Source organism: Hibiscus syriacus, unplaced genomic scaffold (assembly GCF_006381635.1).
Source record: "Hibiscus syriacus cultivar Baekdansim isolate YM2019G1 unplaced genomic scaffold, ASM638163v2 tig00020022_pilon, whole genome shotgun sequence".
NCBI classification, from domain to species: Eukaryota; Viridiplantae; Streptophyta; class Magnoliopsida; order Malvales; family Malvaceae; genus Hibiscus; species Hibiscus syriacus.
In genome coordinates this window covers 35,388-63,250 of record NW_024062481.1, presented here as the reverse complement: position 1 = coordinate 63,250, position 27,863 = coordinate 35,388, and the positions used below count along the sequence as shown (strand labels likewise).

General features: G+C 36.0%; 3 protein-coding genes and 1 pseudogene across 4 annotated transcripts; 3 read left to right on the top strand and 1 right to left on the bottom strand.

Moving 5' to 3' along the window:
• The first annotated feature begins 56 nt into the window (after positions 1-56).
• LOC120209731 (uncharacterized FCP1 homology domain-containing protein C1271.03c-like) lies at positions 57-3,767 on the top strand. The gene is made up of 7 exons (XM_039208660.1): positions 57-77; positions 1,208-1,804; positions 1,909-1,990; positions 2,106-2,172; positions 2,927-3,112; positions 3,219-3,276; positions 3,397-3,767. Exons 2-7 carry the CDS (start codon positions 1,252-1,254, stop codon positions 3,561-3,563), a joined length of 1,113 nt encoding a protein of 370 aa, XP_039064591.1. The 5' UTR covers positions 57-77; positions 1,208-1,251; the 3' UTR covers positions 3,564-3,767.
• A 1,163-nt stretch (positions 3,768-4,930) lies between these two features.
• LOC120209726 (nuclear transport factor 2-like) lies at positions 4,931-8,626 on the top strand. 2 transcript variants are annotated; one of them, XM_039208657.1, is made up of 9 exons: positions 4,931-5,018; positions 5,533-5,718; positions 6,436-6,730; positions 6,813-7,033; positions 7,114-7,291; positions 7,454-7,575; positions 7,661-7,726; positions 8,016-8,079; positions 8,154-8,626. In XM_039208657.1, the coding sequence occupies exons 2-9, from the start codon at positions 5,533-5,535 to the stop codon at positions 8,375-8,377; spliced, it is 1,356 nt and encodes a 451-aa protein (XP_039064588.1). In that variant the 5' UTR covers positions 4,931-5,018; the 3' UTR covers positions 8,378-8,626. The 2 variants fall into 2 exon arrangements, with proteins under 2 accessions (XP_039064588.1, XP_039064587.1); XM_039208656.1 differs by having other exon boundaries at positions 4,937-5,018; positions 5,530-5,718.
• Positions 8,627-22,341: 13,715 nt separating this feature from the next.
• LOC120209733 (ninja-family protein AFP3-like) lies at positions 22,342-24,139 on the top strand. The gene is made up of 2 exons (XM_039208663.1): positions 22,342-22,813; positions 23,586-24,139. The coding sequence occupies exons 1-2, from the start codon at positions 22,357-22,359 to the stop codon at positions 23,996-23,998; spliced, it is 870 nt and encodes a 289-aa protein (XP_039064594.1). The 5' UTR covers positions 22,342-22,356; the 3' UTR covers positions 23,999-24,139.
• Positions 24,140-25,191: 1,052 nt separating this feature from the next.
• On the bottom strand, positions 25,192-27,572 carry LOC120209737 (annotated as a pseudogene).
• Positions 27,573-27,863: the final 291 nt, after the last annotated feature.

Sequence of the window (27,863 nt, the reverse complement as noted above, 5' to 3'; positions counted from 1 at the left end):
GCGGTAAAATCCAGTTTTAAGCCTCTTTATCTACAAAAATCTGAATCCCATCTACTACTCAATTCCAATTCTCAAAGGTCTGTTATTCTCTTTGATCTATTTTTTTCTGGGTTTTTAGAGTTCAATTTGCTGTTTAGTTACTTCTAATTGTCTTTCTCGTCGCTCGAGTTACAGTTTTATCGGGTTTTTTACAAACCCTTTGCAACGTTTCTGGGTTTGCAACCCTTTGGGGAATTTATGGTTTTGGATCTTTTTGAAGTCCTGTTTATATGTTTATCAAGCTTTAATTCTTTTCACCAAGAATGCTCTTTGCATTATAGTGATTACTTAAATGATAATTATTACATATAGGTTAAGGATCCGCTTACGTCTAGAATAAAATTTTTAGTTTTACACTTTTTTAGATGGTTGGATGTTGTATGAGCCTATGAGATTACTTAAATGATAATTATTAACGGTAGAAACTGATGAGATATTCACCGAATCGTAAAATGTTTTACAGGGTGTGGACAAATCCTGCCTCTTATATATAGAGAGAGAGTCTCTATAGTTAGATAATTATCATGACTTATGTTTCTCTTAATTGAAGTATCTGTGTCCAACGCTAATTTCATATAAGTTAACCTTGATTGATCAACCGAAAACTGCCAAGAGGGGATTTATTTTTTATATCAAAATATAGGTTCAACAATATATTTGGAGATGAATATGGGGGTATGATCCTTCAAAGTATGTAAAACTTGCAGAAAATCGAGCATACATGTGTCTGGTGCATTTTAGTTGTTGACGCTCAACCTGAGTCTAAGCACCATAGGATTATGATACAACTATCTATGCTTGAAATTTTAGTGCAAAAGCTGGTGAAGATGGCTTTTAATGGAGGGACTATAATGTTTTTGCTAGCTCTCGTGAGCTTATAAAATAGGAAGTACACAGTTGTTTTGTGGATAGTCCATAATTTACCTCAATGATTTGAGTTAGAAAATGTATTTTAGCATTTAGAGATTATTTTTTGGTATTTTAGACTCCTGATGGTATTTGCCTAGATGTTCAATCCATTGAATTGTTTTGTTGGTCCCTAACAACGAAGAGAAAATTTTATGTTGAGTCATGAACGGTTAACTAATAGTTCTGAGCCTAAAATTTGTATGTTATACTAATCAGTTTGCTTCATCATGTCATTTGATACTTTTTGCCTTGGTGACAGGACATATGAAAAAAAGGAAGGAATAGAGGAAATTGTGGAAAAACATGGAGGCTGACTTGGTTAAGGCGAATGATAGAAAACGATCATTGCATGAAAACAATGAGCTTTCAATTAATTCTGATTCTTTTCCAATAGCCAATATCGAAATAAATGATAGTTTTGTAGAAGTAAATGAGCCACAAACTTCATATGCGGGAACTTTAGAGGCGGGCAAGGATGCATCCCAGATATTTTCAGAAACAAGGTCAGCAATTAAAAAGAAAGTCAAGTTTAGGAAAAGAATGGAGCAGCTTGATTCCTTGGACTGTAGTGATCAAAGTCAAATTGATAAGCATCCTGAGGAAGTTGGCCTTACTAACACTGATCAAACGGATACTGTTTCAGGTCCAACTCAATTGGATGAAGGAAATAGTGAAGAAAAGATTGATTCATTTGATGCAAATGAAACAAATGATGTATCTCTTGCTATTGGTATACCTCCTATTAGTCACTCAAGGAAAAAACTTATTGTTCTTGATTTGAATGGGATTCTGGCTGATATAGTCTATGCTCCGCCGAATGATTACACTCCAGATGCATACATTGCAGGAAGGGCAAGTGAGAACCTGGTGTCCTTAACTTCATATGCTTATGTTAATGCATTTTATGTTCGAACTAATTTTAAAACTAATTTGGAATTTCCTTCCCTTTTCTTTTCACAGTTTTTAAGAGACCCTACTGTGATGATTTTTTAAAGTTTTGTTGTGAGAGGTTTGAAGTTGGTATCTGGTCTTCAAGACATAGGTACTTTTCTTTTTTCTTTTCGAAACCAAACAATGGATGGCCTTTTCTTAATGCTGGATAGTTGCCATGGAGAATCAATACATTACCTTATTTGCTGGAATTTTTACTTCTGCAGGAAAAATGTGGAAAAGTTTATTGATTATCTGATGGGAGATATGAAACGTAAATTGCTGTTTTGTTGGGTAATTATGGCCTGTTTCATTTTACTTTCTGTTAAAGCTTTGCATTGCTGCAGAAGTCTTTACATTTTTGTATACTCTGGATTCTAAGTCATCTTAAATACCATTGCCTTGTCGTTACCCATAGCTAAAAAAATGTTTAAGCCAACTTGGTGCCACAGCCTAAGTAAAAAAAAAGGTCTGCTTGGTGCCCATGGCTTCGTAAATGCTCTTGGTGTTCCCATTCAATCTCCATTAAGAGTAAAGATTGAATCTTTGAGCCGTTTAGGCTTTGCTTTGAATTCTTAGAAAAAGAACAGAAAGAAAAGACCTGCTTGGTGTCATTGCCTAGAAAATGCTCTAGCTGATTGGTGGTTAATCACTATCAAAAGCAAAGATTGAACCTTTGATCCATTTGGCCTTTGCTTTGTGTTCCCAAAAGAAAAGAAACAAGTCCTGCTTTCTTGTCTCGATGAGTAACAAAATTTGATTTCCTATAATTGAATCTTTGCTTTGTTGACGCAGTATTATGTAGTTCAGATAAGTGATAGCATTGGATGATACTGACATTGCTGTTACTTGAACAAATCGTGAATTAATATGTTGTTTTGCTATAATGTTTGAATGTCCTCGTACTTCTTTAAGATATTATGAGTACCTACAATATACTGGTCTAATTTCATCAATGCTTTTTGCATCAAATACAATTTTTATATGCAATTAAACTAGGAACAATACCAACTCCGATCCATTTGCTTTATGGACAATGATTAATCAGGATTCATCCGACTGCACCGCGACCCAATTCAATACTCCCGGGCATAAAAATAAGCCCTTGGTCTTTAAAGATTTGAGGAAGCTTTGGCGAAAACATGATCCTGACCTTCCATGGGAGAAGGGATACTATAACGAGTCAAACACATTGTTGATAGACGATTCTCCCTACAAAGCACTGCTTAATCCTGTAAGTTAGCAGACTACTACATTTTTTTGGTTTAGGTCACTATTATTTGTCTGTCTTTCTATCATAGGTTCTGATATCGCTTTCGATTTTCTACTCATCTTTGTAGCCACACACTGCAATATTTCCACATTCATTCAAGTTCAACATGAACGATAATATATTAGGTAAAACGACTTCTGAAATTATCATGGTTCAAAGAATGTTGAATAAGAAAGAAAACTGAATTATTTGTCTGCTAATGTTTTCCGAAGTAGTGTTCACATGGATCTTGTATTTATTTTTAGGCAAAGGAGGTGATCTTAAAGTTTACTTGGAAAGGTTAGCGTCTGCTGATAACGTACACAACTTTGTCGAGCAAAACCCATTTGGTCAGATAGCTATCACTGAAAGAAACCAAGATTGGGGTTTCTACAGCCAGGTTATCGATTCGTGTCTCCGGTCCGAACTATGAAATAACGTGGATCTTCCATCATCACTTGTGGTTCGAACTCTGTTACTTGAAATGAAAGTTTAGCATAAGCAACTTACATGCAATAAAAAATTCATAGAAAATATGAAACATAAGGCCTAGTGCGGATTCATTTCCGGGAATTGCTTACTTTTTGCTTAGATTTTGGTCCCGTGGTTTCATAATTTGGTCTTGCTGTTGGATCATTTAGAGGTGGTTACTATTCTACCTTTTCCTTATTTTTGTCAAGGGTAAACTACAATAGATACCAACGAACTTTAGTCGTTGTATATGTTTATACCACCAAACTTTCAATTTTATCAATTATAGAAATGAACTTTGATTTTCGTTTCAATTATACCATTGGGCCGTTAAATCCTTAACAATCGAATTAAAATGAAATCGTTTTTGTGAGGTGTCTATGTTAGCAGTTGTCAACCACGTTATCGTGCCGTTCAATAGTATAATTGAAATGAAATTTAAAGTTTACTGCTATAATTGACAAAGTCGAAAATTCAGTGGTATAAATGATACACGCTTAAAGTTCGGTGGTATTTGATGTAGTTTAGATAAAGAGTGTCATATTTAGTTTGAACTAGTAAATTAAGTTCGTTACCTAATTAGAAAAATAAATATCAAATTATATATTAAAAAGCATCAGATTTTCATCCATTTTCATTGACCTCGGACAGGTCCATGTATATATATGAGGCTCTCAAATTCGGCAGAATTGGCCTAATACCGTAAGCAGGTTAATTATTTAGCTTAATATATTTAAATAAAAATTAAAGTATCCAAATGTTCAAATTAGATATTTGTGAGTGTTGTTTTTTCTTTTCAATAAACACAATTGATTGGTGTTTACAAAGTATTATAATTGGTTTATTTCGAATCTTCCTTTTTTTATCATTAACAATATTATAAGATTAATAGAGTTTGTTGTAATACTTAACCAAATAAAGTATGCGGCCGAGTTGCTTGAGTGTTCTTCCAATTAGGAGTTGACACGAGATCAAATTGATTGAATGTATAAGTATTGAGGATCAAATATGTAATTATATTAATTTTATGAACTGTCACATAAACACTTTCGTTAAATGTTAGACTGATTTTGTTAATTGACACGTAAACACTTGCTATATTGAAATCAATTAAATAGCTAACTGGTGATATTGACTCAATTTTGAAAATGGTGGTCATATTGACACAAACCTTATAGTTGAGTAGTCATTATAATTTACCCTTTTTTAACATTATTAAATTTAATAAATTTTTAAATCAAATAGTTTCAAAGTTTAGTGACTAGCGGTATAATTTACCCTTAAATCTTTTTAAAACAAAAACCACCCTAAGCAGAAAACTAAACAAACCGGTACCCTTGGCTTTCTCTTCAGTCTACAGCAATTTTCTTCTTCTTCCTCACTCTCTCTCTAAACCCCCAACATTCCCATTTTTCAGGTACCCTTTTCTTCACTTTTTCCCTTATTTTCTTTTAATCTTCAAAGGAAACATATATATATATATATCTTTTGTTTTTTTTACCTGGTGGATATTTGTTAAAAGTTTTGTTCTTTGATCTGTCATTGTAAAGTTCAATTTTTTTGGTGAATAAAAATGTTGGATAACTCATTATAAGCTGTTTCCTTTCTACAACTGGCATTTCTGAAGAGAAACTTAGGGTTTAGTTTTTCTTAGCTACTTGGTGGTTGGATCCAATGAATGCGCTACCTTTTCTTCAAAGAAAATTAGGGCTTTGTTTTATTTATATTTTTTTATGGATGAATCTTGGCTTAATGCTCTTTAATTTTAGGAATTTTCATGAGAATATAGCACTTTGTTCATAGAGTGAATTAAGCCTTTTTATAGGTTTTGATTAAAAAAATTATTAGTGTTTAGGATTTTTATTTTTTTCGATTTGTAATGGAAATGCTGTTTGATTTGTTTTCTATTTGTGGTGTTTTTCTTCCAGCAGATGGCATTGGAAACTGTGGCTCGCCCGGCTACACCGAGCGCCCAAGTTGTTGGAAATGCTTTCGTCGAGCAGTATTACCACATTCTCTACAACTCTCCAGATTTGGCTCATAGGTTCTATCATGATTCGAGTGTGATTAGCCGGCCGGATTCCAATGGTGTGATGACATCAGTGACAACCATGCAAGTAAGCTCGTTATTGCCTCTAGATGTTTGTTCCTTTGGCTGGTTCCAAGGTTTTCCGCCGTTCTTTTAGCGTTCATTTTGGCATGTTATAAGTTCCTAAAATTTGTTTGGTTCTACATTTAGTTTACTTTTGCATCAGTAAATGATCTTGTCATTAGCTATTGCCTGGTTAAGGGTGATATAATATAGTAGAACCCGCTAAATGATCTCAGTTAATTGATAAAATTTCACAATCCTGACTTCGGCAGTGTATTAATCACCATTTTAAGAGGTTTGGTCCTTATTCGAGCACCTTCGAAATGGTTTAGCCTTTGTTTGACCATTTTGAAAGGTTTGGCTTTTATATGAGCAACCCTTAAAAGGTTTGACCCCGATTTGAACATTTAACCAGAATAATAATTTGCATCGGGATTAAGGCAAGAATTTTGTGTTAGGAGGGTCTGGATTTAACAATAAATTATTTCAGGGAGGGAGCCGAATGGAAAATTTACAAATATTTAAGGTAGTGTTTGAGGGGGAAGTGGGGCTGCACCCCTCCTGTTTTTGTCCATGAATATACATGTACAAGTAATGAACATGAATTTCTTTATGAATACATACATACTAATAAATATTAATTCATCAATATATGTATGTTGTACATGAATATATACGAATGTTATAGTTGCAGACGGTATCTGAAGTGCAAAGAAAATGCAATATTGTTTTTCTTGAACAGGGTATTAATGAGAAGATTCTTTCCGTAGATTACACAAATCATAAGGCCGAGATTAATACCGCTGATGCCCAGAAATCTTACATGGAAGGAGTAACTGTATTGGTCACTGGATGTCTAACGGGCAAGGATAACTTGAAGAGAAAATTTGCGCAATCTTTTTTCCTCGCCCCTCAAGACAATGGGTATTTCGTTCTGAACGATGTATTTAGGTACGTAGGAGACGGTGAACCCTTGGGGAAACATAAAGTTAATGGTGTTAACGATGCTCCTAGAGTGCCTCCAACACCAGAACCTGGTAAAGCGACATTGTTTTCTTATCTTCTTTTCCTTGTTTTTAATCTAGATTTCTTTCGATATTCATTTGATTTTGCTTCCAGAGCCTACACAAATTCCCGATCCTCCTGCACCTGTGGAAGAGAACCAAAATGTTGCTGAACAAGTTCACGAACCATCAGACCCAGAAAAACAATTGGTCAATGAAAAAATGCCTGATGTGAAGTCCCACTCTCATTCAAACAGTGATGATATTCCTGCAGTTGTTGAATCAGCTTCTCCTTCGGCCCAAGACGATTCTGTAAAGAAATCCTATGCATCAATCGTGAGTTTATAAGTGAATATGTTTCGTTCGACAGAATTTGCGTATATTTGTTTGTTTAAGGTTATTAGTTATTGTTGTAGGTGAAAGTAGCAAAAGGAAGTCCAGGGCCAACTAGAGTGTATGTACCTTCTAATACTACAGAAGTGACGCCCAAGAAAACGGAGAAGCAGCCTCCTGTTTCTGCAGTGTCTGCTCCACCAGAAGCAACAGCACCTTCTAGTGACGATGCTCTGGAGAGTAACAACATTCCCGAGGAAGGTATCTTGCGCTTTTCTCTATGTTGTGTTTACAGAAATAATTTGTTGTACCTCGGAGCGAATAGAAAAGAAGCTAGTTGCTTCTTTTACTCCGGTTATGTGTGAACTTAAACAACGTTATTTTAGTACGAGTAGGCGTGTTTTAACTATATTTAACTCGCAGTTGAAGGCCATTCCATTTACATTAGAAACTTGCCCTTCAATATGACGGCTGCACAGCTCAAGCAGGAGTTTAATAAGTTTGGACCAATCAAGCAAGGGGGTGTCCAAGTTAGGAACAATAGGGTCGGTTGCCTACGCATTGAATGCATATATCACGTATCTTTCACTTGCATTCGTTTGTTGATATTTCTATATTCTGTTTCTTCAGCAACAAGGGTACTGTTTCGGTTTTGTTGAATTTCTCTCGGTGAGCTCCATGAATGATGCGATTCAGGTACGGCCTCTGTTTGACATATGTTGATGGATTGTTTCAAGTTCATCGGTTTCTCTGCTCTATACCTTTTACTTCCCTCGAGTTACATATACAAATTTGGTAGGTATGGGTATTACCCCCTAGATACCTACAAAATACCGGTGTGTTCGATACATATCCGTTTTTTCGTAGGTATGAACACCATTATCCGCAAGGACATAGTTTTATGATCATCTTTTGTGTCCGAAACTCTGTTTGATACACATTTTAGGGCATTGGGCTTATTGAGTAATCAACTTTTACCATTCAGGCTTCACCGATTACAATCGGAGAGCGTCACGCTGTCGTGGAGATAAAGAGAACTTCAACTAGAGGTACAAAAATAGTGCGCATATAACTTACTTTCGGAAACCTGTTCGGCTTATCTGATGCTGCTGTTACTTTGCAGTTGTTAATGGAAGAGGTAGTTTCCCTTCCCGAAGAGGAACGTTTCGAAACGACAGCTTCAGGGGACGAAACTACAGTGGTAACCAAAGCTTTGGAAGAAATGAATATGGAAACCAAGTTGAATTCTCCGGTCGACCTAGGGGGGGTTCGGCGGGGCGTGATGGGAGAGGGAGAGGGAGAGGTAACCATTCAAGTCGACCGAACCAGAATTTGGCTTCTACTTGAAAATCCCGTAAGAGTAAGCTCATTTTTATGCGGAAAAATTGATCGAGAAGTCGGATTTAGCGACGATTGTAGCGATTCGTTTGACAAAGGAATTGGAAGGGTTGGATTGAATTGAATGTTAATATGAGACCTTGGAGACTTTTAGAGAATTTTTTGTATGGAGGTGTTACCATTACAAACATGAAGGGACTTTAAGTTTCTCTTCTGATTTTATTACATTGTTTGACAATTGGAAATTATTTGAGTTCCTATTGATTGAAGTAGTTATATATATATATATATAGGATAAACTATGTAGACTCCCTATGTTTATGTTTCCGGTCTGATAGATTTTGGGGGAATGGTCCTTAATATTATCGTTCTGTATGATTTTAGTCCCTAACATTATCAATATGTTTGATTTTAGTCCTTCAATTGATAATTCCCGTTTGATTTGTCCCTCAACCATGTTAGGGGCTGAAACAGAAGGGACTTATATAAAAGGGAGTTAACAAAATTTAATTGATGAGGAACTAAAATAGATTGGATAGATAATGTTAGGGATTATTTTCTCTTAATTTTTAAATTGGTGATCAAATTCGATTAGACCTTAAACATAAGGGACTGCTCCCATAGTTTACCCATATATATATATATATTTGGTATAATGTTCGGTATTCAAACTATTAATCGATGAATTTAAATTATGTATATTATAGAGATTTATCACGAAAATGATCCTTGTAAATCTATTTTTATATTTACAACGTCAAAAGTTAAACTTTTATCATCAAACTATTGAAATTTTAATTTTATTTAAGTGACTCAATGTCTCGATTTTAAATTTAGATTAATTGATCACTCAAGAAATCCATCAATTTGTTATCTTTCGATTTTGAAGGAAGCAAAGAAGAATTATTCATATTAATAAATAATAAAATTATAAAAAAAAAGAGTTTTATTCTGACAGAGACGCGTGGCGTGATCCTGTTCGCTAACCTCAAAAAGATCGAAATTCAATTGAGAGCAGGTAAAGAAAAGCGTGTGCAAATTGGGCATGGGTGGGTCCCACTTCCAGATATTTTATGTGATTTTCTCAGGGATATTTTCGGGTAAACTATGTGTTAGCACCTAAACTATTATATTTTGTCTGTTTCAGTACCTAAATTTAAAAAAAATCAAAATCATACCTAATGTTTAGTTTTTATTTCATTTTAGTACCATGATAAAAATTTAATGTTAATTTTTGAAACAAATTGAAATGTAGACACTAAAACGGATTAAAACTTATAGTTTAGATACTAAACTTGTTAAGTTTTTAACGTTGTGATACTAAAATGAATAAAAATTAATAGTTTAGGTACTAATACATAGTTTATCTTCTTTTCTTATTAATTTAGAATGTGATTATAAAAGTGCACAAATCAAGTTATTTCAATAATTAAAGAGAAGGTTATTATTTTTAAAGATTATGAGTTCGAACATATAAATTAATAAAAAATAATAATGTAATTATAAAATAATATTTGTTTAAGAATTTTAATCAATTGTTAATATATGTATATACTTTACAAATGTAATTATTTGATAATAAGATTCTTAAAAATAATAATACCCTTTTATTATTATAATCGCTTAACAGATGAAATTATTGTTCATTATATTTTTTGTTTTCCCCTGATTCTCCAAAGTTTTGTTCTAATTAATTTAGATTAACTCGTGTCACACATTTAATTTTGGTGATAGAATTTCCCAACAGAGATTTTTTAAATACACAAAAATTCAAACTCTAAACCAACTAAAACAATATCAAGTTGCTTAGTATTTAAACTAGCCATGTTGATAATTAGTATTCATTATTAATTTATTTAAAAATATTAAATATCGAATAAAAATAAATTTTAACATTATGAATAAAATAAATTATATTAAAATAAAATTTTATGATATTTGTTTAAAACTATTTAATTAATAAACCGAATATAAATTATATACATAGAAAATTACTTTATCACTTTTTTACCTTTCTCTTTCATGATTATTAATTTTTTTTTCTTCTTCTTCTATACACGTGCGCCATTATTTATTAGTCTTGTCCTTCTTAGTACTTAATTTTTATTCAAAATCATAACTAATTTTAGTTTTTATTTCATTTTAATATATCGGTGTTAAAAATTTAATGGACGAGCTCATTGGTCGTCGCGTCTACAATCATCAGTCATCGCGTCCGTTGTTCGTTAAAACACAAAATTTTCAACCTGCATTTTTCTGACCCCCTAAACGTAATTTTGCCATTCGTTTCACCGAAAAATACTTCAATCTCTCATAATCATCGATGGACTCTATGATTTCTACATCATCTAATTATTTGTCATCAACCGTTTGATGGGCCTTAAATTATACTATGTTGGTTAGCTCGTCATTCTCTCGTGGCTTACCATTCGGATTGGTCATCCGTCCACCGAAGCTATACCTCGTCAGCCCTTCCGTTAAGTTTTATCGACATGATACTAAAATAAAACAAAACTAAACGTGAGGTATAATTTTGAAAAAATTAAAAGTTTAGATACCAAAACAGACAAAAGTCAATATTTTAGGTACTAAATAGTGTTTACCCTTAATCTTATGACACGTTTCAGACAAAAACTTCAGAAAGAAGGAACGTACGATCGGAAATCTGCAACACGAACCCCGAGGTTGTCTATCCACGTGTCCTTTTTTCTTGCTCCTTATCACCTTCCCGATAGAGAAGCCGAAAAATAGTCTTATCCTCTTATACTCCTTTGAGTTTCACTATTTTTCATTTATGTCCCTTTTCTTTTTTCTTTTTGCATTGTACACCCTGCAAGTTTGTCTTTCAGATGAATCGAAGAGGGGATAAATAAGGATGGTGACTCTCTAAATTTTTTCATAATATAAGTATTTTTTTAATATTTTCTATTGATGCTTTATTTTTAACACCTAAAATTTTATAAACTCATACTTTAGTATATATTTTGGGTAAATACATATTTAGTGCCTAAAATTGAGTTTTTCTTTCATTTTAACACCCATCTTAAAATTTTCAGTTTTTTTTTTTATTTTAGTATCACTATTCAAAAGCTGACGTTAAGTTTTAAAAAAATTAAAAAGTTTATGTACTAAAACAGACCAAAACTAATAGTTTATGTATTAAATGTGTTAAACTTTTAACGACGAGTACTAAAATAAAATAAAAACTAAAAATTAATTATAATTTTAAAAAATTAAAAATTTATATATTAAAATAGATCAAAATTAATGATTTTGGTATTATATGCGTAGTTTAACCTAAAATTTTACATCCATCTCCTTATGGAAGGACTATAATGGAAGGAAGGGGAGTAAATAAATTTATGAAAAGATAGAAAGGCAAGGGCAGATATTTATCTCTTTTCATTTGCTTTATCCAAAGACACGTGCCAATTGATAACAAAACATCATTACCATTTCGACACGTGTCTACTCTCGTTTTTAAGTCATCTCGAAATCTGAGGTATTTTTTGTCCTTTTGTTTCCAGAGTTTTGTTTCATGTCAGACACGTGTCTTATTTGAATGACTCAAGTTTTACAAGGGCTTTATTGTCATTTCAGCAGATTATTTCCAGCTTGGGTAAATTACAAATTGGATCTTATCTTTAGTCTCTCCCCTATTATACTCATTATACTTTAAAATTTTACAATTTATTCACTGAACTTAATACATTATTATTTTTTATCATTTAGGCATCTTTTCACTTACGTCGTTATGAATAGGCTTTATATAGATGTAAAAAATATATATTTTTTAGTATTTTATAAAATGACATCATTTTAATATCGGAGTTAAAAAAATCTAATATATTAAATTTAGTGAAAATTTGAATGTAGAAAGGAAAGTTTAGTGATGTAATTTGCCCTTCCATCTTTTATATTTTCCTCCATCGTTTTCCCTGCACTTCCCTCCATTTCTCTTTCTTCTCTGTGTAGACACTAATTTCCGTCCATATTGTTTATTTTATACATATATACACATATATATTATATAGTTTGCAAATTGTTTTTGAAAATACATATATAATATATAGTTTAAAACATTTTTTGAAAATATGTATATTATATAGTTTTTAAAATATTTTTGAAAATTATATAATATATAGTTTTTGAAAACGTTTTTAAAATATATATAATGAATACTTTTTAAAACGTTATGAAAACATTTATATAATATATAATTTTTAAAAACCATTTTGAAAATATATTTTTTGAAAATTATATAATATATAGTTTTTGAAAACGTTTTTAAAATATATATAATAGATACTTTTGAAAACATTATGAAAACATTTATATAATATATAATTTTTAAAAACCATTTTGAAAATATATATAATATATAGTTTTTTAAAAACATTTTAAAAAATTTATATATTATATGTTTTTGAAAACGTTTATATATATATTATTATTATCATCATTATTTATTATTATTTTTATCACTTATTTTATTTTATTTTTTCCCGTGTCAGGTCCAAATGGGTCAACTGTCCAATCCAACAAAGTCACAGTCAGAGTCCAAACACAGATGGGCCTGATCCAGTCTGGTAAGTTTAGGGTTTGGAAACCCTGAATGATATCAGTTTCAACGACACCGCAAAACCGGGGAGATGAACGGTCAACAGTGCCAACGACCGGCCGAAATCCCCGGGACTGACCCATCCCGGGGTGACCGGCCACAACGGCCACGAGCACCCTTATTTCGGAACCGACAGGCCTCCGATGGGGGGTATAAATACCCCCACCAAGCCTGTCACAAGGGGGGAGAGGTCCAAAATACATCATCAACAGCACACACAGAACCCATCAGGGATCGAACCAGTACCAAACCACAAGCAAACCAAAATCAAGTCCCACAAAAAAACCGAGGATCAAGACCCACGACGAGCACAGTAAACGTCAACCATCACACTACGAACCGAGAACCCACAACTACAGAGAGATATCAACAGTACCCAACATCGGACAGAAAACAAAGCAAGTATCAATATATATAAACTCAAAGGCCGAAGCCCCAGCAGAAAATCTAAGCAAGTAAAAGAACTGAGGCAAAGCAAAGCAAAGCAAATCGAAGAACCACCAGGAAGGCGACGATTTCTCGCCCCAAAGGGTAAGGATCGAGACCTTCAAGGCTAGATCTACTCCGATCTAGTGTCGTTTTCACTGTTTCGAGGCCAGATTCTACATCGGGGGGTCGAGAGGAGGCTATCAGTTGTGTTTGGGTTAGTTCCGGTCACCGGCGCCTCCGTGCGCCGCCGCTTACAGTCGCGGCTCCGCCACCTTTTCCTCTCTCCGGCGAGGGAGGGGGAGAGAGTTCTGAACTCTCCCTTTTCTTTTTCTTTCTGGAATAAAGAAGAAAATGAAGAGAGTAAAGGAAGGGGGCCTCGTTTGGACTTAAGTGCTAGAACCAAAACGGTGCCGTTTTGGCACCAGATGAAACGGCGCCGTTTTACGAGGGGCCATTGTGCAATTATGGGATTGTTAAATTCTCTCCGCCGTCCCTAATGGTTTGAATCGCATTTCAATCTAGTCACCATTTGTAATTTTGACCCTGAATTTGCAATTCAATTAATTTGGTCACTGTTTTTTTATTTGTGATTTGGCTCCTAACTTTCTACTTTTTTTTTGCAGTCCATTTTGATACCAATTTAGCCCGTCAATTCCATGTTATTTATTTATTTTTTTATTTTTTTTGGTCCCCCTAAGTCTCATTTTATTTTATCGCTATTATTGTTAGTATTTTCCTTCATTTTTTTATTTATTACTTTTAAGCTTTACCATTTCTTTCCCTTTTACTAATTTTAATTTTATCTATCATATTTTTCTATCCTCTTGGACTTATTTATTTTTCACTTATTTTTTTCCCCTTTCTTTTGACTTGTTATTATTTTTTTTCGATTCATTTAATATATTTTTTTTCTAACATTTTTGTTTCTTCTTTTAGAAGAATTTCAACCGATCAAAGGTAAGCAACTCAAATCGAATTTTTAAATTTTAATTTTTCGCAATTAAAGACAACTGGAAACTAATCGGTACCGAAAGGGCGGTTCAAGGGTGTTAATCCTTCCTTGACCGTAACCGACTCCCGAATCCGACATATCACTGGTAAGACGCAGATCAGGTAAGAAATAGGGTATCCGATCAACCCATTTATTTTTAAATAAATGATCGGTGGCGACTCCTAACCCAATTCGTTTAATCCAAGTCAAAGCCTAATTCCGGGCCCAACCGAAAGACGGTTACGACAGCTTGGCGACTCCACTGGGGACAGGTAAGTGAGTCAGGCCGAAATTAATTTTCGGTTGTCTTTTATGCAAAAACAGTAAATTTAAATTTTAATTTATTTATTTGATTCCAATTATTTATCTTTGATTATTTTCAAATAAATAGTTGTACTAACATTTTTTAATGATTTCAGATTTTTCAAAGTTTTCATCTCAGGCTCTATACCCGAGCTCCAAACCCTATTTAAGTGGGGGTGAAAGCGACGCCTTCGTGTGAATTTATTCACCGTTCGGGCCTAGCAAGTAGCCTTCGGGATTCATATACCTTATGTCTTCGTGTGAATTTATTCTCCGTATGGGCATAAGGGAATGTTTCCTCTCGAGTTTAACTTAGTCCACACAAGCTTATAATGGGCTTAGGACTAAGGGTCTGGCAAGCCCAAGGGGGCACCGGCAAGGAGAACTCGAGTACCGTTTTTTAGAACCTAAACCGGGAGAGTACAGGGAATTAGAGCCCACCCCAAAACCTCATTTCAAACCCTAAGATGCCGGAATTATTTCCTGCTTTACTTTCTGTTCAAAGCATGCGAACTAGACAAATATGCGGTTAGGATTTGTTTGAAATTAGCATGCGGGATAGATATCATGTGGGGTAGGACTTTTCATTTTCATCTTTTTTTTATTATTATCCTTATCTCACTAACTTTTTTTTCTCCTTTCATTTTTGTTCTTTTGCATTTTTTATATCATTCACATCATTAAAACGAGGTGTTGATCCACAAAAAATGTGTTTGTTAAAACATGAATAATCTGTATTAATGGACAAAGGGGTTATAATACAAAGAGATAAAAAGCTCAGAAGTCCAACCGGTATCAAAGAATACTTAGAGGCAAAGGTTTCAGGGGCAAGACGAGGAAATAGTTATTGACCCGGAGAGTCCTTTCGAAAATTACGAGAACAAGATGGTGAAACCCTAGCTAAGCTGGAGACCATTATTGATGAATTCCAAAAATAAGTCGACAAACTTCGGATGGAGGGCTCCAATGGCACTTTCGTTTGGAACGAGCTCGACATAGAGTGAAGGCCGGAGATGCAGTTATTCGAGACATTTTTTGGGGCAAGCAACTAATCACCCGCACAAGTTTAGCCAAAGGAGTCGGAATAGTTCGACAGGATATTCAACCGATGAAAAAACGGAAGACGAATCAACTTTCCAGAGACTGCGGGATCTATACCATCAAAAAGTTTTTTTTTTGTCTCTTCAGACGTAACACTTTTGTCCCCAATAAGGATTATTTCTAGTAACAGACACATTTTTTGGATCAATGCCTCGAACATTTCATGCATCATGCATTCAGACATATTGTGCATTTTGTTATTTTTCTTTACAGTCGTATTATTTTTCCCTTTTCATTACGTTCACATGTCTCATAAAAGATGAGAACATTTCTATCCTATGACATATAAGGAGCTTTACCAACAATTGTTTGACGCACACGTGATGTCACCATATCCAGAGAAATCCATGAAGCCCCGTACCCCAGGTAGTATGATGAGAACACTCATTGCGAAAATCATAGCGGAGTCCTAAGGCGCACTATCGAGAATTACTCCACAATCAAGAGAATCATACAGAAAATACGTAACAAGAATCGAATCAACTTCAACAATTTGGGGGCATCCAAGTGAGGAAGATCATTTCATCATTTGAGGCATTCTGTTTGAATCTGTTTTTTCATTATTTCTTAAGGACTTTTGAATAAATTTATGTTACTTTAAAGATGATAAGCAATGGATCACATTTGCAAACTTGCAATTCTTTAAATATCATTTGAATTAAGAAACTCTGTGAATGGTTCAAAGTTACGGATCTTTAACAAAATAACATGTTTTAAAACAATGAATTTGACTTTACCCAGAATATACACTCAAACACCGTACCCTGCTCTTGTAATTAACCAATATAACGTTTTCCTTTCATAAGGTGCGGACAACATGGGGCATCATTTGCATATGACCATTACTATGCTTTTTATTTAGGACGTTCAATGACGATGATGATCTTTACAAATGAAAGAGTCGAGTAGGTAAATCCAGTTTAGGTCAGTTGTTTGAAAATTGAACTCTAAAGATGAGATTCCTTGACTTTCAAAAACACCTAGACTATGACAGGTTCTTCTTGACAATCTTAAGAAATTACATCCGTAAAAACTGAGCTATTCCGCTAAGGCAATTGGTTATAGAGGAAACTTGAAAGCCCTGGCCTTATGAGTAGATTACGTTCAAACCATGACATTGCTCGGACACTTGGCAATTCGGTGTTTGCTCCACTGCTCTTGTCAGGCCGAAGACTCTGTGATAAGATGAACCCTTCAGTTAACTTGATAAGAGTGATTATAATATTAAGCTGTCCCTCTAAAGCAATTGGTTAAACACCCCGGCTTTATGGATTCAGCTAGTCAGATAACGACAAATTAAATCAAATTTATCTAAGCAAGAAATTTTCAGTAAAATGGACTAAGGGAGTTAAGGAACACCTGTTATAGTCAACTACACACAAGCACTTAAGAATTTCATTTTTAGACCGATATTTTTGCACTGCCTTTGTTAGAGGAGCCTACAAAGCTTGAACAAATATAAGATTTCAGAGGACTGAAATAAAAGGTCTAGTAAGGGATCATGCTAGTTGTGTCATTTTGTCCGCACCCAAATGAAATGCCAAAGCATATTTCGATATTTAAAAAAATGATGACATTTTGGGTTACCAAAACCTTAGAAAGGAGGCCAATCTAAAAGCCAACTCATCCATTTGAACATTTGTCAAAGATTTGTAACTCTGAAAGCATTAAAAGAGCTCTTGATTCCTTTGATATTTTTTGAACTCACATTTACAATTTGATTCAATTGCGAACAATATTTTACAACAGTTTCATCAGGTCTCTCTCCTAAAACAAGAAAAAGAGAAAAACATTTTCAAGCATAACAGTCTCAGATATGAAAGGTCTGTAAAGCCAAAGCTCGGGAAGCAAATGGGGCACGATCCATTCCAAGGACCTGATTGACAGATAAAACACGAGACTCCACCCAGAGGATAACACATAATTCATATTGTATGCATCTTAAACATACTTAGGTGCATCACATTCATCATTTTAGCATACACGTTTTTGCAGCTTTTAGAGTCAAGTTTTGACTTCAGAATGAAGGATACTCGATTCTCAAGCGCCTTCAAAGAAGGATAGTGGTTGCTTAACTCGGCAGTAAGGAGCTACACCTCAACCGACTTGATATCTCATAACCAATTTCAGATAGGTTCGAGAACCAGTTCAAAACAAATCCAGTTCGACTCAGACTCATCCATGAGCATCATGTTTCCAGTTAAAACTTTCAAGCCAGATTTCAATTCCATGACGGAAGATATCCGACTCAAAATTTGGCGAGAAGGGCCATCATTCATTTAAAGGAAATTTACAGCACAGCTTAAGTCAAGAAAAGTTGTTTGTCAACAAACAACTTCTCAAATTCAGAGCCAATCTCAACTTCACAACGAAGGATATTGGACTCCAGACAACGCAAGTTCAACTTCACAACGAAGGGACCGCTGGTTGTCAACAAACACTTCTCAAATTCAGAGCCAATTTCAACTTCACAACGAAGGATATTGGACTCCAGACAACGCAAGTTCAACTTCACAACGAAGGGACCGCTGGTTGTCAACAAACATTTCGTCAATTCAGAGCCAATCTCAACTTCACAACGAAGGATATTGGACTCCAGACAACGCAAGTTCAACTTCACAACGAAGGGACCGCTGGTTGTCAACAAACACTTCTCAAATTCAGAGCCAATTTCAACTTCACAACGAAGGATATTGGACTCCAGACAACGCAAGTTCAACTTCACAACGAAGGGACCGCTGGTTGTCAACAAACATTTCGTCAATTCAGAGCCAATCTCAACTTCACAACGAAGGATATTGGACTCCAGACAACGCAAGTTCAACTTCATGACGAAGGGACCGCTGGTTGTCAACAAACAACTTCTCAATTTCAGAGCCAATTTCAACTTCACAACGAAGGATATTGGACTCCAGACAACGCAAGTTCAACTTCACGACGAAGGGACCGCTGGTTGTCAACAAACAACTTCTCAATTTCAGAGCCAATTTCAACTTCATAGCAAAGGATATCGTGTGCATTTGCAACATAACTCAAGGCTAGAAGGGTTATCTGTCACCAAAGACCTTCGAGTTCGACTACGCTCAGCTCCAAGGCACATCATTTGCAGCATAGCTTAAGTCGAGAAGGGCTATCTGCCAAAGACCCCCAAGTTCGATCACACTCAGCTTCGAGGGTACATCATTTGCAGCATAACTTAAGTCGAGAAGGGTTATCTGCCAACCAAAGACCTTCGAGTTCGACTACTCTCAGCTCCAAGGCATATCATTTGCAATACAACTTAAGTCTAGAAGGGTTGTTTGCCAACAAAGACCTTTGAGTTCGACTACGCTCAGCTCAACGGCACATCATTTACAGCATAACTCAAGGCTAGAAGGGTTATCTGTGACCAAAAGACCTTCGATTTCGACTCCGCTCAGCTCCAAGGCACATCATTTGCAGCATAGCTTAAGTCAAGAAGGGTTATCTGCCAAAGACTCACGAGTTCGATTACACTCAACTTCGAGGTCATATCATTTACAACATAACTCATGGCAAGAAAGGTTATTTGTCAATAAAATTGTCGAGTTCGACTCTATTCAGCTCGACGATACCTCAATCACACTACTGTTCGGCTGCAATCAAGGTTTTCAAATCGAGAAGAAGACATGGGTCAGCCGTGACTTAGTGACAGTCAATCGTTTTCCAGCAGCATAGTTTAAGTCGAGAAAAACTATATGTCAGTGAAGACCTTTCGAGTTCGTTTTCGTTCAGCTCAAGGGCATGGTGGAATCAAAGAACTACTTTCCAGTCAATTTTTAACCAAGGTCCTTAAACTGAGGAAAAGACCGAGGTTGACTACAATTGGGTAACAAGAAGTCGTATTCCGATTCAATTCCATATCATTTCAAGATTGACTTGACTTCACGACGGAGGGGTCATCCGCAGCTCAATCCGACAGGGGGTTTTTTCTTCAACCCCACTGAACGAAAATTTGTGTCTTTTTATCTTTGTCCTATTTTTCGTTCCACGAAAAAGGACAAAGAGGGGCAGCTGTAGACACTAATTTCCGTCCATATTGTTTATTTTATACATATATACACATATATATTATATAGTTTGCAAATTGTTTTTGAAAATACATATATAATATATAGTTTAAAACATTTTTTGAAAATATGTATATTATATAGTTTTTAAAATATTTTTGAAAATTATATAATATATAGTTTTTGAAAACGTTTTTAAAATATATATAATGAATACTTTTTAAAACGTTATGAAAACATTATATAATATATAATTTTTAAAAACCATTTTGAAAATATATTTTTGAAAATTATATATATATAGTTTTTGAAAACGTTTTTAAAATATATAATAGATACTTTTGAAAACATTATGAAAACATTATATAATATATAATTTTTAAAAACCATTTTGAAAATATATATAATATATAGTTTTTTAAAAACATTTTAAAAAATTTATATATTATATGTTTTTGAAAACGTTTATATATATATTATTATTATCATCATTATTTATTATTATTTTTATCACTTATTTTATTTTATTTTTTCCCGTGTCAGGTCCAAATGGGTCAACTGTCCAATCCAACAAAGTCACAGTCAGAGTCCAAACACAGATGGGCCTGATCCAGTCTGGTAAGTTTAGGGTTTGGAAACCCTGAATGATATCAGTTTCAACGACACCGCAAAACCGGGGAGATGAACGGTCAACAGTGCCAACGACCGGCCGAAATCCCCGGGACTGACCCATCCCGGGGTGACCGGCCACAACGGCCACGAGCACCCTTATTTCGGAACCGACAGGCCTCCGATGGGGGGTATAAATACCCCCACCAAGCCTGTCACAAGGGGGGGAGAGGTCCAAAATACATCATCAACAGCACACACAGAACCCATCAGGGATCGAACCAGTACCAAACCACAAGCAAACCAAAATCAAGTCCCACAAAAAAACCGAGGATCAAGACCCACGACGAGCACAGTAAACGTCAACCATCACACTACGAACCGAGAACCCACAACTACAGAGAGATATCAACAGTACCCAACATCGGACAGAAAACAAAGCAAGTATCAAATATATATAAACTCAAAGGCCGAAGCCCCAGCAGAAAATCTAAGCAAGTAAAAGAACTGAGGCAAAGCAAAGCAAAGCAAATCGAAGAACCACCAGGAAGGCGACGATTTCTCGCCCCAAAGGGTAAGGATCGAGACCTTCAAGGCTAGATCTACTCCGATCTAGTGTCGTTTTCACTGTTTCGAGGCCAGATTCTACATCGGGGGGTCGAGAGGAGGCTATCAGTTGTGTTTGGGTTAGTTCCGGTCACCGGCGCCTCCGTGCGCCGCCGCTTGCAGTCGCGGCTCCGCCACCTTTTCCTCTCTCCGGCGAGGGAGGGGGAGAGAGTTCTGAACTCTCCCTTTTCTTTTTCTTTCTGGAATAAAGAAGAAAATGAAGAGAGTAAAGGAAGGGGGCCTCGTTTGGACTTAAGTGCTAGAACCAAAACGGTGCCGTTTTGGCACCAGATGAAACGGCGCCGTTTTACGAGGGGCCATTGTGCAATTATGGGATTGTTAAATTCTCTCCGCCGTCCCTAATGGTTTGAATCGCATTTCAATCTAGTCACCATTTGTAATTTTGACCTGAATTTGCAATTCAATTAATTTGGTCACTGTTTTTTTATTTGTGATTTGGCTCCTAACTTTCTACTTTTTTTTGCAGTCCATTTTGATACCAATTTAGCCCGTCAATTCCATGTTATTTATTTATTTTTTTGTTTTTTTTGGTCCCCCTAAGTCTCATTTTATTTTATCGCTATTATTGTTAGTATTTTCCTTCATTTTTTTATTTATTACTTTTAAGCTTTACCATTTCTTTCCCTTTTACTAATTTTAATTTTATCTATCATATTTTTCTATCCTCTTGGACTTATTTATTTTTCACTTATTTTTTTCCCCTTTCTTTTGACTTGTTATTATTTTTTTTCGATTCATTTAATATATTTTTTTTCTAACATTTTTGTTTCTTCTTTTAGAAGAATTTCAACCGATCAAAGGTAAGCAACTCAAATCGAATTTTTAAATTTTAATTTTTCGCAATTAAAGACAACTGGAAACTAATCGGTACCGAAAGGGCGGTTCAAGGGTGTTAATCCTTCCTTGACCGTAACCGACTCCCGAATCCGACATATCACTGGTAAGACGCAGATCAGGTAAGAAATAGGGTATCCGATCAACCCATTTATTTTTAAATAAATGATCGGTGGCGACTCCTAACCCAATTCGTTTAATCCAAGTCAAAGCCTAATTCCGGGTCCAACCGAAAGACGGTTACGACACTCTGTTTGTTCGAATGGAAAAAAAAGGAAGGAACTTTTGAGTTTGGGGTCAAAATGGTATCTTTGAAGCTTTGATTTCATTAATCAATCCTTTTTGTTTCCTGTTTTTTTTCAAAACAATTTTGTTTTTTTGTTTCTTTTTTCTTTTTGGTTCTTCAATGGGAACAAAAGCTGAGGAAATTGGGAAGAAACAAGCCATGCAAATGCTGAATCTCCCAAGGCATGGAAATGGTGAAGAAGAGATTGAGTTAAGCTTGGGACTTTCAATGAACGGTCGTTTTGGGGTTGACCCAAGGGCCAAGAAGCTCACCAGATCATCTTCGATACCCGATTTCATCATCAACAATTCAACCGATGAACCTCCTCCTCCTCCTCCATCTATGTTTCCCATGGCGGCTTGTGGTGGATCCCTTGTTAGGACATGTTCTTTACCTGTCGAGACAGAGGAAGAGTGGAGAAGAAGGAAGGAGTTACAGTCTTTGAGGAGACTTGAAGCCAAGAGGAAGAGGTGTGAGAAGCAGAAGAATTTTAGGGCTTTGAAAGATAGGAAAATGGAGGGTTTTGTTGTTGAAGTGGAAGAAGATAAGGGTTCAATTGGATCCCATGGAAGTGGCTCATCTGGCTTATCCGAACTTGAAAGCCAACCCCCTCAAGGTCATCAATTCTTACATCTTGATTTTGATATAAGTAACATGTTTGAATTCATATTGGTCTAGATTTTGACTGTCTTAAAGGTTGTTCTTTTAGATGCTAGCTTTCCATAAGATGAATGATCATATTGCATTGCCGTTGAATTGCATTTGTGCTTTAGTTGAACCAAGGATACCCTAGTTTCGAGTTCGATCCGACGATAAACGACCAATAACGATATCGGGACATTAATTTGAGTTTTTCTGTGTTATGCATAGTTTAGGTACCAAGATGATAAGTAGCTTTAGGCTTGTGTCTGAAGTTTGTTGATACGCCGCGGACTTCCCGGTGCTGGACATGCCTAGTTTTTCATCCTTCTAGGTGCAAGATCGACCAGCTCGAGGATACCGGCAATCCGGCATGTCTCTTGTTTATAGTCTTTGAACATTCAAGTTTCGTACCGACCAAAGTATTCCTTACCGCAGCTATGATATCTTAATTTCATCTGCTAATGCCCCTTGGATACCAACATTTTCTAGTTGAGTGGATGAAATGCAGTTGTTTGGTATGAAAAACGGATCTTGGCAATTTTGTTATAATGCTGCTTTTATGAGAATTGAAAAATACGCAGGAAACGGGATGTTTATGCTTTGCATTAGCCTTTGGTAAGTTGTTGTTGATGACCTACAATACTGAAACCATCTTGTGTAAATGCCATACCTTGTCGTTTTCGTTTGTATCTTCATCTTCTTGCATTTAGCTTTGAACGAACACATACATGGCCATCAAATTACAGGAACCTATAAATGCCCTGGATCGAGAAGCCCTACCAGCGCACAATCTGCAATGCAGACTGAGCAGAAACCGAGCATCATCCCTGGAAAGATCACAACTCAGAAATCCGAAAACCTAGCCGGAATTGCAGCAAAGAATCAACATAACCAACCCGCTGTAGATAAAAAGAGTGTCGAGCCAACCGTGAGGAGCATTATGGAAGATATGCCTTGCTTGTCGACAACAGGAGATGGCCCCAATGGGAAGAGAATAGAAGGGTTTCTTTACAGATACAGAAAGGGCGAGGAAGTGAGAATAGTATGTGTTTGCCATGGCAGCTTCCTTTCCCCGGCCGAGTTTGTCAAGCATGCCGGGGGCAATGACGTTGAACATCCATTAAAGCATATAGTTGTTAGCCCCTCTTTCCTTTTCTAAATACTGAGAAAAGGGTTCAATGGATGAATTTTCTGGTTTATTAACACTTCAGAATCTCTATTTTTAGTTTCTTCTGGAAATCTGGACTAGGGTTATTGACAATCTTATTGAATGAAAGCCTCTCTTTGAGAGATTATGATGGATATCATTTTCTTTTAGAAATTCAATCTTTCATGGAAATATCAAAACTTTATTTGTGTGTGTTGTAAGAGTGAAAATGAAATCTAAATAAACGGAGTCTGAATAAAATTTGTATGTTCATTTAATAAACGAACAAACACAAGCAAATGTGTGTTCAAGTCTTTTATGTTAATGAGAGAGTTTGTTTATAAGTTTAACTCGTTTATTTATGTTTCAGAAAAAAATTGTTTATAAACTTATTTGGTTCTTCATTTCTTTTTAAATTTTGCATTTTAGATATTGGTGAAAGTAGTGGTTAAAATGAACTTGTCGTTAAATTTAGAGTTTAAATTGTAAATTTTAAGGAGTTTAAGCACTAGTATTGTAATTTATTATTTTTCTTTAATTTGAAAAGTGAACATATAAACAAACAATAAACATGTTGATGAACACAAATGAACGCGTTCGTGAATACATAAGCAAATTATTTCCGAACGTTAATGATCACATTTGAACGATAAATTAACAAACAAGATATCTTTAAAAATAAATAAACAAATACGATATTAAAAGTTTAGACGATCGTGAATCGAACATAAACACCTTAAAAAATAAACGAAAACTAACACGTCATATATTCATATTCGTTCGATTCATTTACGCGCCTATTAGCTTTAAATCTCCCATATGAGCTATTCTATTCTATTATTAGATATCAAATGAAACAAGTTTAGAACTTGGACTAAGAAGAAAAATATCTGTATTCATCAGCAGTCATCAGTGAACCCCTTTTATCCGAGTAATAGCATCGAAAAATTAGGGTAAAACTGTATTAAAATTTACAAATGGGGCAATACCTACACAACTCTACCTAAGGGTCGATCGAGGCGACGATCGAGACGTGGGGCTTATCTCCTACGAGCACTATGTTAATCGAAACAAGCTTTTTACCATGAACCTAACACGATGGCGGCTGAAGTTGCTTCAGCCGTCATACTACTTGCTTCATCGTAGGTCTAGTCGAGAGAGAATTGACGGTACACACGACCGCCAAGAGGAGGACTTCTACCAAGTCATTTTGGGAACCTCTCCTGAATAAACTTTTCTAAGTTACCGCCGGGCAAATAATTGTATATAAGGAACGTCTCTGTTTCACTGGCATGGTAACCAATTAAAGTGACAAGATTCGGGTTGCACAACCCCCCGAGGATTTTAATTTCCGCATCTAACTGTTGAAAGCCTTGCAACCGCCCGATAGCAAGCCGCTTTATTGCCACTAAAACTCCGGGTGAGTTCTCAGCTTTATAAGTTAACCCGAAGCCTCCATTTCCAATACAGTTGCTAGCATTGAAATTCCCAGTGGCCTGCATGACGATGTCAAATGTCGAAGGGACCTCAATCTCGGTGAAAATGGTCACCTCTTTTTTGGTGGTGCTGATTTTGGATCTTGAATTCCATTTCCTCGTAAACAGGAACAAAATAACAAGTGCCAGAAGAACGGAAACAATGACTGAAGCTGATGTTATGGACGCTATCTCAACGGAACGGAAACCATTATTTCTATTCTTTCGAGTTGAAGGTTCTGGTGGAGATGCATCGTAATTTTGTGAATCACCCGCTCATGCTTGGTCCAAAGATGGAATTAAGGAATATGAACGGCAAGGCTGTAGAAGAGGGTTTCCGAGAAGACTGCTGCATTTCATCAAATTATTGCTCGATGGCAGTGGCCTGGACAAGTTATTGAAGGACACGTTGAAAGAAGAGAGCATGGTCGCATTTGCTAAACCAGAGGGAATTTGCCCGGAGAGTTTGTTGTTGTTGAGCAAAAGAACAGTCATGTTTCTCAAGTTAGCCAGACTTTCAGGAATTTCACCAGAAAGAGAATTTGACGACAGCTCCAGCTTTTCTAAAGACCGCAACTGCCCGAGTGTAGAAGGAATGGATCCAGTCAGATTGTTACCGGACAAAGAAAGAAACCTGAGATCCTTCATCTGCCCGAACCTGCTTGGAATCTGGCCTTGTAACAGGTTCCAGCTCAAATTAAGAGAAACAAGTGAAACCAAGTCTCCAATGCTCGGGGGAACCGGCCCAGTTTTTTGATTCGTAGACACATCCAGAAGCTTGAGAGATTTGCAAAGTTTACTGATTTCATCGGGAATCCGACCAGACACACTGTTGTAGCTAACATTTACAAACAGTGCACCCAATCCATTGCAGTTCTCAAACAAATTTCCGGGAAATGGTCCACTGAGAATGTTTTCTCCGGCATAAAATGCATAAGAAATGTGTTTATCCAATCTCTGTGGCGCGATAGGCATTGACAAGACACTGCCAGAGAAGTTGTGAAACACAGCAGGATCACCCTCTCCGCCAAGAATCCGCTAGATGTTCCCGCATGAACTTTACTAGCCAGAAATGATAAATACGCAGATGTTGAGTTGAAGGGTTCAGAGGAATACGAATCTGAGGTAAGAACATCGGGGCATCCCTGGTTGTCGAATCTTGGGATATAACCCGACAAGGAATTTTCACTGACGTCGAAGACACTCATACAAGGAACTGCAAGTTTCTCAACAAGCTCTCCGGTATGGCGTTTATTTGAGCTTAAGTCAAGGTACCTCATCTTCTTGCAGAGAGAAGACCAATCGGAATTTTCCCGGAAAAAAAAATTCTGCGCCAAATTTAGCATCTCCAAGCTATCACAAGAACCCCAATCACTCGGCAAGTTTCCCTCCAGCGTAGCTCTAGGAGCCCATAACCTCAGCTTCGAAAGCTTTGTAATTTCATCTGGAATCCCACCTTGATAAAAATTAAAATAATCGTTTACAAAGTTTGCATCCCCTTTAATCATGGCAAGGTTATCGTACGGATTCAACATGTTCGAAAGCACGAGCACAGTCAAAGCAGAACAATTCCCGAGCTCAACAGGTATTGGACCACTCAAACTATTCCTCGAAACATCCAACACTTCCAGATTCTGAAGCTGACCAATTTCGGTCGGAATGCCTTCCTCAAACATATTGGTATATAACAAGAACGACCTCAACCAATGATAAGATGTAAGCACGACGCGGTATGGGTAATAGTAGATCTGTTGACCAAGTCTGCACACTTCTTGCCGGTTAGAATGGATTTCACTTTGGAAGGATTGACGCAGCTCTACATTCGAGAGATAGTAAGATTGCACGGAGTTCTGACCTCGATTATTTCAGACAAGGACCCATATTCACCTCTAGGTTTTGGGAAGCTCTACATGAATCTCTAGGCACAAAGCTCCATTTTAGTACCGTTTTTCATCCTCAAACAGACAGTCAGTTAGAGCAAGCCATTCAAATTTTTGAGGACATGTTGAGGTGTGTAATTATTGATTTTGGAGGTAGTTGGGAGAAGCACCTGCCTTTGGTGTAGTTCGCGTATAATAACAATTATCATTCGAGTATCCAGATGATTCCATATGAACTTTGTATGGGCGAAAGTGCATAATTTCCCTATATTGGACTGACCTTAGTGAAAGAAAGATAATGGGACCAGATTTAATCCGTGAAACCAAAGAAAAAGCCAGGATAATTCAGAATAGACTGAATGATGAGTCGAATAGGCAAAAGTCTTATGCAAATTTGAAACGGAAAGAAATTGAGTTTGCCGTGGGAGACAAGGTATTTCTTAAGGTGTATCATTGGAAGAAAGTACTACGGTTTGGGCGAAAAAGCAAGTTGACTCCACGTTTTATCGGTCCTTACGAGGT

Bases quoted from the DNA above. Each gene is read 5' to 3' on its own strand.
- LOC120209731 (XM_039208660.1), top strand. From the start codon at position 1,252: ATGGAGGCTGACTTGGTTAAGGCGAATGATAGAAAACGATCATTGCAT. The intron at 1,805-1,908 runs GTGAGAACCTGG...TTCTTTTCACAG, and splicing joins ATACATTGCAGGAAGGGCAA to TTTTTAAGAGACCCTACTGT. The intron at 3,113-3,218 runs GTAAGTTAGCAG...TCATCTTTGTAG, and splicing joins ACAAAGCACTGCTTAATCCT to CCACACACTGCAATATTTCC.
- LOC120209726 (XM_039208657.1), top strand. From the start codon at position 5,533: ATGGCATTGGAAACTGTGGCTCGCCCGGCTACACCGAGCGCCCAAGTT. The intron at 5,719-6,435 runs GTAAGCTCGTTA...TTTCTTGAACAG, and splicing joins CATCAGTGACAACCATGCAA to GGTATTAATGAGAAGATTCT. The intron at 6,731-6,812 runs GTAAAGCGACAT...TTTTGCTTCCAG, and splicing joins GCCTCCAACACCAGAACCTG to AGCCTACACAAATTCCCGAT.
- LOC120209733 (XM_039208663.1), top strand. From the start codon at position 22,357: ATGCAAATGCTGAATCTCCCAAGGCATGGAAATGGTGAAGAAGAGATT. The intron at 22,814-23,585 runs GTCATCAATTCT...ATCAAATTACAG, and splicing joins TGAAAGCCAACCCCCTCAAG to GAACCTATAAATGCCCTGGA.